Source organism: Sus scrofa, chromosome 6 (genome assembly GCF_000003025.6).
Source record: "Sus scrofa isolate TJ Tabasco breed Duroc chromosome 6, Sscrofa11.1, whole genome shotgun sequence".
Lineage (NCBI taxonomy): Eukaryota > Metazoa > Chordata > Mammalia > Artiodactyla > Suidae > Sus > Sus scrofa.
This window is the reverse complement of record NC_010448.4, coordinates 70,621,374-70,633,910: the sequence shown is the minus strand read 5'-3', so window position 1 is coordinate 70,633,910 and position 12,537 is coordinate 70,621,374. Positions and strand designations below refer to the sequence as shown.

Genomic DNA, 12,537 nt, shown 5'->3' with positions numbered 1-12,537 from the left:
TGTCCTCCAAGCCTGTGGTTCCTGAACTGCCCTGCGCACAGGGGTCGCCTGGGGACCTTACAGATGGCAGAGCCTAGGCCACACTGCAGGCCAATTCAGTTCCAGGGGTGGGACTTAGTCCTCTGAGAAGTGTGAAGGCCCCCAGGTGATTCCAATGTGTGGTCAAGTTTGGGAACCACCAGTCTAATTCGTAAACACAGGATTCTGTAAATGATGTCGTGTTACCCATTTTCTTCAGATGTAAATTCCATATTATCGGTACTGATGAAATAAATACATTAGCCAAAACCCCAGTTATATTTCCAAGAATTTCAGATTCGACATGGTGGGCATTTGGAAACACTATACAGAAATTCTGAAATCCTGAGAATAGAGTGTTTTCTGCTCCGAATCTGGGAGCAGGGGAGTGAGAGTGCAGGGACTTGGGGTCTAATTATTGCTCAACCCTCCACTCACTATGAAACTGATTGAGTTAACCTCTGAAAGTCTGTCTCCTCATCTGTATGATGGAGATCCTAATATTTAGCCTGCTGACTCAAAAAGCTATTGTGGGGGAACTATATATCTAGTCACTTGCGATGGAACATGATGTAGGATAATGTGAGAAAAAGAATGCATATGACTGAATCATTTTGCTGTACAGCAGAAATTGACAGAACATTGTAAATCAATTATAATAAAAAATTAAAAAACAAACAAATGAACAACAACAAAAAGCTTATTGTGAGGCTCCCCTAACACAATGCATCTAAGGGGCTTTATGACTCACACAGCACTATTCAGACTCCTGGACTATCAGCGTCATGCCCCTAGCTAAATGCACCAGGTGAGCTGGTGATGATGCTAGTCAAGAAAATAATAGGGCGTTACTGGTTCTGGTGGGCATCAGAGGGTCAGAAAGCAGAACCAGAAGCATTTTTTTTTTGGCTGCCCCAAGACATATGCAGTTCCTGGGCCAGGGATCAGATCCTAGCTGAAGTCGAGACCTATGCCACAGCTGCAGCAATGCTGGATCCTGAACCCACTGTGCTGGGCCGGGGACCAAACTTGCATCCTAGCCCTCCCAAGATGCCACGGATCCTGTTGTGCCACAGCAGGACCTCCAAAACCAGAAGCATTTTTAAAAAGCCATTTACTAGTAAAAAATCTTCAAAAATGCCATTGCAAAAAATCCAAACAAACATAAGGAGCCAACACCCCCCGCCCTACCTAGTGATGGGAAAGGGGCCTAAGTGGAGAAGGTGATTCCTAAAAACGTCTCTGAAGGAAGTGTGACATTACCTTGACAATGTGCCGAACTCTACATTCAGGTCAAGTAGCCAACAGAAATGCCTGCGCTTCCTAGAGAGCCAAGCTTGAGCACAAGCCCCTGAGGACGGCGCTACAGCTAAGGCAGAGCTAATTTAGCTACTAACCATCTCGTTTAGGTACCCTCTCCATCTGGCAGCTGGGAACTGGCAGAAAGAGAAAAGGCGGCGATGGGTCAGCCCCATCCTGGAAGGTGGCAATGGCGGAGGACGCGAGCACAGTGGCATGCTCAGAAAACGTGTCCAACACACGCACATTCACATAGTCAGATACGAGAAATCGAATCAGTTCAATCTTTCTCTCATGGTCTGAAGGCAGGAGGGAGGGAAGAGCACAGAGGTGGAGAATGAGCACGGGGCAGGGTGGGCATGTGGCAAGTGGGCAATGAGGAAAAAGGGTGAAAATAAACAAAGAAACATCAAAACAAGATACATGAACATGAAGAATAAATGCAATATGCAAAGAAATGCCCAGTCACCCGATAGTTACAGGGAGTTACCCACAGAGCAGAGATTTAAAAACAGGGAGCATGGAGTTCCCGTCGTGGCCCAGTGGTTAACGAATCTGACTAGGAACCACGAGGTTGCAGGTTCGATCCCTGGCCTTGCTCAGTGGGTTAATGATCCAGCGTTGCCGTGAGCTGTGGTGTAGGTTGCAGACATGGCTCGGATCCAGCATTGCTGTGGCCCTGGTGTAGGCCAGCGGCTTCAGCTCCAATTAGACCCCTAGCCTGGGAACTTCCATATGCTGCGGGAGCGGCCCAAGAAATGGCAAAAAAAGACAAACAAAACAAAACAAAACAAAAAAACAGGGAGCTTGTCAAAATTCGCAGTAAGACCAAAGTATTGGCAGGGATCTTTCTTCTTTTTTTGGGGGGCGGGGGCAGGGGGCTGTACCCACAGCATGTGGAAGGTGCCAGGCCAAGGATCAAACACATACCAGAGTGACCCGAGCCTCTGCAGTGACTATGCAGGAGCCTTAACCCACTGCACCATAAGTGAATTCCCTGTTCTGAACTATTTTACATCAGGAACTAAGAATTCTAGTTCCTGCTAGATCCAGGAACGAGCAGGGACACGTAGAAGTGGAGTAGGAATTTGATTATGGTTTCTAATCTGAGATGCCACTGAGTAGATGGACATCATAAAAAGAACATGCTAGCACTCACCTGGCTTGGACAGCGGCATGGGCGGAGGGAAGAATCGTCGAGACGGCTGGGGTGGACTGCAAAGGAAGACAAAGGTTCTCAAGACGAAAAAGCGTCCTGTGCTGAGATTAATGGCAGGTTTAAATGCCCTTTAGAAACAGATCACTTGTAGTTTCAATCTGGAACATTATCAGATAGCAGACATAACCCCATACAGTAAAACTGAGGCTAAGACATTCATTCTAATAAATGTCCCCTTGTTGCCACAGGTGCGGCCGTAAGAAGAGAAAAAAAAAGTCGTCCCCTTGTGAGTCATAGCTAATAAATAAGAAAAAAGTTCCATTAACACTGACACTGTGCCATCATCCCGAAGCTGCCACATTGCTCTCCTCACCAACTCTGTTGTCTCCACTTAGAGACACATGCTTCTCAGGGACTTCATGATTCATCAGGTTTTGGGTAGTTAGGAACAATTATACACAGTCTGCAGGTTATAACCCCATATCCTCAACTTTCTATCCTATTCAGGATAGAATAGGATATTCTTCCTACAAAAAGATGGTATTCAAGGTCGCCAAATTCAATTTGCTTGCCAACAATTTCTGACTAGTGGCTTAGAAAAAAGATGGTAATGTTTCTAAAAAGGAGACCTAGGGTACTACGGAAAACTGTTATTTAGCTATTCTAATCCCTCAAAAGAGTCCTTCCTTTCTGCCAACTTACAACAACACCGGAAATAATACCAACAAAAAATCTTTGTTCATTTGGTCCAAACCTGTTAAGCTCTTGTCCCTGCAGGTGAAGTGGGTGCTGCTGATAATGTCCAAAGACTTCAAACACGATAGGCTTGGTTTTGATATATTCCACAAATGATTCTGTAACCTCCACTGCAATCTAATAAGGAATAAAGCCAGGCTACATTAGGGAAAGATTTATTATAGAAAAATACACATTTTTGTTGCAAATACCACTTTAGCACTTTTGAGTACCCAGTATGTGCTGCGTGTTTTACTGCACAGGCTTCTCACACCAGAAGACAAAGGCTCTGCTCCAGTTTTCATCCTATAGTAACTTTACCAAGCATTCAAGACCCTTCATCACCTGCCCCACCGGACCTCTGGCCCCTTAACTGCCCTTCGCCTGCTTATGTGTGGACTCAACCAGACACACCTGCTGCCCCCTGGCCTGCTCGCTCCTCTGCTGGGCCTGAGGGCTGGCCCAGGGGGCAGCCCTGCCCAGGACACCTTCCCATACATATCTCCAGACCTCTGGCATCCCTGTACTTCAAGACCCAGCTCAAACAGTAGGAACACTCAGAAAAACATGACTGGGAGTTCCCCTTGTGGCTCAGCAGTAACGAACCTCACTAGCATCCATGAATATTCGGGTGGCCCCACTCAGTGGGTTAAGCATTTGGCATTGCTGTGAGCGGCCACAGAGGTCAGATGCGGCTCGGATCTGGCATTGTTGTGGACGTGGCGGAGGTCAGTAGCTGTAGCTCTGATTAGACCCCTGGCCTGGGAACTTCATATGCCACGGGTGTGGCCCTATAAAAAAGAAAAAAAGAAAGAAAGAAAGAAAAATGTGACTGTTGATCATGTGGCATACATAGTTCCCAGGCCAGGGATCAGATCTGAGCCGTGGTGGCAACCTACACTGCAGGTGTGGCAATGCTGGACCCTTTAACCCACTGTGTCGGGCCAGGAATTGAGAGACACCACTGATCTCACTGTGCTACAGCATAAACCTTTTCTTATTTACACTATATCCTTCAGGAAGTTCTCCTACCTCCTTTCTCCACCCAACCGTCCACTCTGCAACAAAGAAAAGTAACTTAAAGTTCCTTTCCATTGATGGAAATAACTTTCCCTTCTCTCTACTTCCACTGCCTCTAATGAATACCTTTCTAATGTCTCTATACCTTGTACTACTATTGTTTATTTGTTGTATGTTTATGCATTTTCCATTTCCCCTATCATAACTCTAAGCCCTTCGGAAGCAAAATCCCCTGTGACTCACCTGTGTATTCCTAGTGGCATCAGGCACAAGCCCTTGTGCACAGTAGCTAATCAATATTTATCATACACGTACATGCTTATACATTTAAACATAAAAAAGAAAAGAGTGTGTTTTGTGTTTGCTTTTTCCATTTCTGGAGTTGTCCCTTTTTCTCGAATTTTAGAGAGTGGATTATGGTTAGTAAGAGAATGAGACTGCCTCCTGTAGCAGTGAAGCTCCTGGATGTTGGGCCATACTTCCCTGGGTTCAAACCCCATCTCCGCTTCTTCTGGCTTTGGCACCTTGGTCAGTGATTTTAACTGCTCTGTGCCTCAGTTACCCCAACTTAACATGGGGATTATGATAGCAAATGGCATAAAAGTGAGGATTAAAGGAATTAGGACACAAAAAAGCACCTATAACAATGACTACAGCACAATCAGCTCTCTGTGGACATCAGTCACTGTGATGAGGATGACGCCTTTTGAATAGAGATGGAGTAAACCTTTCTAGAAGAGACAGGAGGCCTGTTTTCTTACTCCACGTGAGAGAGTTGTGAGGGCATTAAAGAATTAACAACGGTATCTGCGGCAAGGAAAACAGACCCAGAATCTTAATTTAGCTACTAAAGGTATTTCATAGTTTGTACATTATTTGCAACTGAACAATGCTATGTATGTTATGGTTTAGAGAACAGCATGTTCGTTTTAACAAGACTCATTAAACATGCTTATTTTTCTAGGAAGTAAACACTAAAAACAACTCACTACACTCAAACTGACAAAAGAATTTACTGGCAGACCAGGCCCCACACCACTCACAGGGCCCCCCCTGTAACTCAGAGGATGCTGGCTGCTCCCTCGTTGTCTGCTCTCCTCACCGAGCTCCCCTCCATGGCAGCCCAAACTATCATCCTTCTTTGGCTGAGAAGGCCAAGGGGAGCCCACACACGACTGCCTCACAGCAGCTGCTTCAAAGTACCACAAACACACACTACATGCGGCAAAAACATCCAGGTCACTTACATTCTGCACGTGGTAAAAGCCGAGAGGACTCCCTCTGCCGTTGTTTTTGAGGGGTTCCGTGGAGAACGCTTCATCGTGGCGATGCAGAAAGCTTAACAGAAACAAAAACCCAAATGATTTTGCATTGAATGGTTTCATCAGAATGGACTTGGGTCTTGTGGGAAGAAGCACCTTCCTTACAGCGAGTCTCTAACTGAGCCAAGTCATTTATCCTTGTAGAGACCATTTTCCATATCACTCAGCATTTTAGATTTTATTTTAAAAATGACTGAAAAATCAATAGACTCTATCGCTTAGTTAGGTGAATGGATGAAGAATGAATTCAGTGAACTCCTGTTCCTTTGTAGAAGTTTTTTACTGAGAATAAAAATTGTGAAACCATTTTGTACGGAAGAGATCTGAAAGAGTCAGGCTTCTGTAAGGCAGTTCTAATCTCTGTGGATGGCAAGCCTGCCTGGGAGTTTAAGACCAGCTAAGAACAGACTCAAAAGTCACCTCTTCCAGGAAGCCTTCCCTGACTCATCCAAACAGTTTTGTGTTCCCACAGCATGAGGGACCTATTTTTCTTCAAAATAGCAATGATATCACTGTTCGTAATAATGTATTTATACGCCTGCCTTCAAAAGATAGTGACTGTCTCCTATAGGGCTTGAAATATAGAAATTACTCCTGAAATATTCATTGAGTCAGTGGGCTACATTTATTTATTTTCCACAAATAGTGAAATTTTATTGTTCTCTCTCCCATCCTAATATTAGTCTGAAATAGAAAGAAGTGGGGAGTTACAGAATACTCAGGTCAAAGTTTACCAACAGAAAGAAATACCCACCAGAGGGACATCCCACACTCCCACAAGAAAGAAGGGAAAAAAGAGAGTACTCAATAAGAGAGAGAGAGAGGCCAGGATGATGAACTCCTGGGCTTGCAAATTACAGCTGACCTTTGGACAAACAGCTTTGAAGAGTGTGTATCCACTTACATGAGGACTTTACTTTTTCTTTTCTCCTTCCTTCTTCCCTCTCTCCCTCTATTTTTTTTCTTTTTCTTTTTAGGGCCCCCACCAGCAGCATATGGAGGTTCCCAGGCTAGGGGTCAAACTGGAGCTACAGCTACCAGCCAACACCACACCATGCAAGATCTGAGCCACATCTGTGACCTATACCACAGCTTGTGGCAATGCGGGATCCTTAATCCACTGAGCCAGGCCAGGGATTGAACCGCAACCTCATGGATACTAGTCCGGTTTGTGACCTGCTGAGCCACAATGGGAACTTCCACATGAGGATTTTTTTCAATGGTAAATACTAGAGCACTGCGCGATCTGCAGCTGGTTGACTCCTTAGATGAGGAACTGCGTATGGAGGAACCTGGGAGACGTGCTCGGAGTTGCTACTGTGCAGAGGGTCAGTGCCCTAACTCCTAGTTGTTTAAGAGTCAGCTGTAAGTCACCAGTGTGCTAAGGGGCTGCGGCACTGGAGCAGCCATACTATGGGTTTGCTTGTCTATTTTCTTCCTTCTCATTTGCTCCTTACCTCTCTCCTTCTCCTTCTCTTACTTCTTATTCCTTTTCCCTTTCAATTTCCTCCTCTCCAGAGCATACAGTGTATCTGCCGGAGGTCGGTCCTGTGAGCATCAACTGCTCGCTGACCTACATTCCCCCACGGCTCTGCCTGGAATAGGGGCACATATCCTGGTTTCCACACTGGTGACACACGAGATCATTCACATTCTCGATGGCTGTGCTTTCCTGATGCAGGCCAGATACGTTTATAAAAAACCCAGAACAATCTGAGTCTTCTTTCAACATGAATCAACATGCTCTTTCTCCCAGAGCTAATGACAGGTGGAGATACTGCTCTCTCTTTAGGAGGTTTTAGGACAAAAGTCAACATATCACTGTTCCCATTTCAGATATCAGTTAATCAGGTAGGTCTTTCCTATGAAATACATCAGTTACAGATGGGGAAAAATTTACACTGGATGGATAATATTTCATCAATCATGAGTTAAAGCAAATGATATTAGTGGCTTACTATGTAATAATCATATTTAATTCAGGACTTGCCTAAAATCTATATAAAAATTAATGCTTTATCAACTGCATTAGGACCCCTAGGAAGGCGAAGGCATATACTGAAGGGAAAGGAATCCAGAAATCTACAGCAGCCTTTTGGGGGCACTAGTGGCAAACTGTAGGCTTGGAATGTGGTGGCTTAGACTCCCTTCTCTTGTACTGCGGTCCTTTCCAAGTACTGAAAAGATACATTGATGTTTGGAGGTATTAAAACTTAAGATTTTCCAAAAAATGTTTTTGGAGGTCTTGGTAGGAAAGTACCTAGAACAAAGAATTCCAGAGGGTTATAGGATAGAAAATGCTTAGAAGCAGATGAGAAATGAAACCCATCACATCTTCTCTATACAGTTAATAGCTTTTTTTCAGTTGCTGCAGAATTTTGCTGTTCTTTAAATGACTTAGATTTACCCTCTCCCAAGTATTATATAGACATAACTGATGGTTGGATAATTCACGCCTTTCAGATTTGTTCATTACTAAGACATTTCAGCATGAGGAGCATTTAAAAAACTAATAATGGGCTTATCTGGATCAGATCCTATACTCCTGGCAGAGGAGGAAGTCCACAACAGAACCTCCTAGCAGGACAGCCTTCCCCACAATGGACTCATTTATTCCACTGCAGGTTTCCAGTTTTTACTCTCATCTTGAGTGAAGAGGGCATTTCACTGCAGCAACTGGTAGTCGCTTATCTTTCGATAGGGTTCTATCTCACAAATGGAAAAGCACTCTGAAGCGCACAAGGGGTGACAGCCGGGGAGGCAGAGCCAAGGGACGGCTTACTTGAACTGACAGAAGATGTCTGCATACTCTGGGAGGATGCCACTGGCCTGTAGCACTGTTACACGGAAAGTGAAGGCATTGCCCAGTTTTAGGTGGTTGCCAATCTCTTCAGAAAATCCTTCCATGACCATTTTACCATCCAGCAAAGTGCCTGATTTCAAATCTAAAGAGAGTCAAACGAACACACACATGGGTTAAGTAAAGCACAAAAGAACTTTCAAAGAGGAGAGAGTATCTTTCCGTTCCTAGTCAATGAAAGCAACGACCTCCCTTGACAATGGTCAGCATTTTCCCCGTCTTTGAAAACACTGCCAATCACAGTAAACTGATGACACACCCAAGTCACTCATGGGATTGATTTCTTCCGGAGGAGTGATGATCTCAGAACTCTGACCCTGTCCTTCCACAATCCTCAGCTCCTCCAAGGATAGACCAGAGCGAGTCATTACAACCGAAGAAGAGTCACTCTGAAAAGAAGGCAGGGATAAGGAGATGACAAAGGAGTACGTCAACATAGTCTTCCCCAGTTTACCTTTTCTTTTTTTGCTTTTTAGGACCATACCTGTGGCAAGCCACATCTGCAATCTACACTGCAGCTCACAGCAATGCTGGATCCTTAACCCACTGAGTGAGGCCAGGGACTGAACCCAAAACCTCACAGATACTATGTCAGGTTCATAACCTGCTGAGCCACCATGGGAATTCCTCCTGTTTTCTTATGTTAATTTGCCCATTAAATAGAGACTTGAAAAAATATGTGGACTATGAGCTGCCTCAGAAAAGGCAGTTGAATACGATACAGATGCTGGGCCTTTGCGCCTGCCTCTGTAATTGCCAGGCAGGCCCCACAGTCTATAAACAACCTAGACTTCTCAGTTCTGGGTAAAATCACTCCAGTGCTGAACATCCTCCTTATAAACCTGTCTACGTCTCTCTCCTCCCATACGGTTTTCCTCTTCCTGGAAGGTTTCTCACCTGATTAAAGTACTCGTTATCAAAAGATATTTTAGCTGTTCCTGACTGTCGAATTCCAGAGCCATAATCAGGAGCTTCTTCATCCGCTAAGTAGAAAAAAAAAAAAAAAAGCAAGAATGGAATGAGACAATATACAGAACAGAGGGGGAATGACTCTTACTGGGTTACAAAATAAATAGGAAAGTGTTGGAGCCTTAGGTTTCCCAACTTTAATACAGGAAGAGACACTAAAGGACAAGTCTTCTGCATGAGAAGAAAGGAGACCAAAGTAGCCAAATCAAATAGGCTACTCCAAACTCTACTCAGGTAAACTTACCATCTCTTTAGCTCAAATGAGACTAGTTAATGGGGTTGAGTCGGAGCTACAGCTGCTGGCCTACACAACAGTCACAGCAACGCAGGATCCTTAACCCACTGAGCAGGGCCAGGGATTGAACCCACATCCTTATGGATGTTAGATTCGTTTCTGCTGAGCCACAACGGGAACTCCAGTTTTTATTCTTGTTATTGTCCAAATGCCATACTTAGAAAGACTGACCCCTTTAACTTGTCAAGATTATATTTAATAGGGAGTTCCCGTTGTGGCGCAGTGGTTAACGAAGCCGACTAGGAACCATGAGGTTGCGGGTTCGATCCCTGCCCTTGCTCAGTGGGTTGACGATCTGGCGTTGCCATGAATTGTGGTGTAGGTCGCAGATGCGGCTCGGATCCCGCGTTGCTGTGGCTCTGGTGTAGGCCGGTGGCTACAGCTCCGATTCAACCCCTAGCCTGGGAACCTCCATATGCCGCGGGAGCGGCCCAAGAAATAGCAACAACAACAACAACAACAACAAAAAGACAAAAAGACAAAAAAAAAAAAAAGATTATATTTAATAATGCTCAATAAATATTTGAAAATATTAGACTGGACTCTCTAAACTCAACTTTGGTGACTACGTCTACATTTCCAGGGGAAAAGCTGAAAGGTCACTAAATATAGCATAGCATTTAGAAAAGTTACAGGGAATGTTCGCATTCTTTCTTCAGAGTGTAGACTGGATTGTGGAAATGTGTAAAGTATCAACACCTTGATCCACACATCACAAAATAGCAGCGAAAGGACAGAAATGTCCAGCAGAAAATTAGGCAAGAAAAGGTCTGAAAATCCTGTTACTCAAGAAACAACTAAGATACATTATTTAAAATGCAAATGACTTTTATAAAGTTAATCCAAGAGGTGTTCTTCATGTTAAAAGAAACCTCTTTACCCCATTATTCCAAAATAGCAGTAGCCTGAACCAAACAATCCATTTACGATACTTGGGAACAACAGCTAGAAAGGAAGCAATAAAGTCTTTCTTCAAGACAGACAAATGCAGTTTGAAGCATGTAACTGAAACAGGGCCCACACAGAATTGGCCTGCTTCATCTCTAGGCAAAGAATCTGCAGCTTTCATTTCCGAAGAGGGTCACCTACCTGCAATGGCCTGTACAGCCACACGGAGAAATCCCCGCACTTCGCCCTTCTCACTGACAATGGCCACCCTGTGAATCAGGGGCACGGGGTACAGCAGGTTGCTCAGGTACACAAATGCCCTAGAGAGAGAAACCAGGAGACACGCATCTGTGAGCATCCCACAGACAGAGAAGGTGGCTTTCAGATTTACCAAGAACATCTCCATGAAACTGTGAGCTGGCTTCTGGGCCCTCCCTGTCCTAAAGTTGCCTCTCAGGTCTGTACTCTCAGACTTCCTCCAGAAGCTTCTTCAGCACAGATAATATAAAAGCAAATGCAAATGCTTAGCAAAGCAGTTGAAAAGACCAACTTACACCAAATTACTCCCTATAAAAATGACCATGGTAGGTAGAAGAGTAACAATTGGAAGTAGACTTTCAATATACTCCTTTAAGAATACTGCTAAGGATGGTGAAAAGGGAGCCCATTTAAGAGTTTATTTATTTGTTTAGACTGCAGCCTGTAAGCTACTTGATGCGGGATCTCAGTTCCCAGACCAGGGATTGAACCTGGGCCATAGCAGTGAAAGATCTTGCTCCTAACCACTAGACCATTAAAAACTCCCTGAAGAGTTTTATTTTATTTATTTATTTATTTAGTCTTTTTTTTTTTTTTTTTTTTTTTTAAGGGCTGCACCCACAACATATGGAAGTTCCCAGGCTAGGGGTTGAATTGCACCTACAGCTGCCGGCCTACGCCACAGCCACAGCAACCCAGGATCTGAGCCACGTCTGCGACCTACACCATAGCTCACAGCAACGCTGGATCCTCAACCCACTGAATGAGGCCAGGGACCGAACCCATGTCCTCATGGATACTAGCTGGGTTCATTAACCTCTGTGCCACGATAAGAACTCCAAGAGTTTAATTTTTCAATGGACTAATTATAAAGGTTTTGTTTCACTTTTCCCAATAGATAAAACAAATCAGGTGACAAAGAGAAATGTGACTGAAATACAATAACTCTAAAACAGATTTCAAGTCACAACATTGGGGGTCTTTATTTTTACCCTAAGAAACAGCTACAATCTTCTGGCAAGGTGACAGACACATAAGGGTAGAAAGGCTATGGAGCCAGAAGTTTCTTTGTCAGTGATCTTACAGGAGACTCTGGATGGGCATCAAGGTAAACGCTAAGGGAGAAGGAGACAGCTGATCCTTAAAGGGTTGCTTTTGCTCCTAGACCTAATTCAGAAATGCATATACACAAAGTAAGACCTAATATGTTCTACTTCAAATGAACTGGCAAAGTTGTATCACATTTCTCTTTTTCTTCTTTCATTATTGTATAAGCTATTTTTTTTTTTAAACTAATGATCACAAAGCTTGGGTATTCATTCCAATTAGTGGATGGGAAATAAAATCTAGTTCCTACTGTTACTCCTGTCTTCCAACTTGGTATATGCTGATCTCTGAACACAAGACAAGACAAAGAGTAAACATTTGCATCAAGAAACCAAACATAACTAAACGCGACACATACAGGCAGGCAGACCTCGTCTCATTGTGATCTACTTTCCCACATTTTGCAGACACTGCATTTGTAACATGTTGAAGTTTGTGGAAGCCTTATCTCTAGTAGGGAGCCATTTCCCCAACATTTGCTTACTTTATGTCTCTATGTCACATTTTGATAATTTTCATAATTCAAACTTTTTCATTATTTTTATATTTTTATGGTGATCTGTGATCTTGATGTTACTGTTGTAACTGCTGTGAGGTGCCACAAACC

General features: G+C 43.8%; 1 protein-coding gene across 12 annotated transcripts in view; it reads right to left on the bottom strand.

Annotated features, from left to right (window-relative positions):
* The window catches only part of KIF1B (kinesin family member 1B), a 168,322-nt gene that overhangs the window by 29,554 nt on the left and 126,231 nt on the right, over positions 1–12,537 (bottom strand). For all 12 annotated transcript variants that reach the window (XM_021095324.1, XM_021095318.1, XM_021095315.1 and 9 more), the window contains 7 exons: positions 10,767–10,885; positions 9,311–9,396; positions 8,673–8,802; positions 8,336–8,498; positions 5,479–5,569; positions 3,231–3,349; positions 2,477–2,532 (listed from right to left, as the gene is read on the bottom strand). In XM_021095324.1, the coding sequence (XP_020950983.1) occupies positions 2,477–2,532; positions 3,231–3,349; positions 5,479–5,569; positions 8,336–8,498; positions 8,673–8,802; positions 9,311–9,396; positions 10,767–10,885 (764 nt within the window). The remainder of the gene's footprint in view (positions 1–2,476; positions 2,533–3,230; positions 3,350–5,478; positions 5,570–8,335; positions 8,499–8,672; positions 8,803–9,310; positions 9,397–10,766; positions 10,886–12,537) is intronic.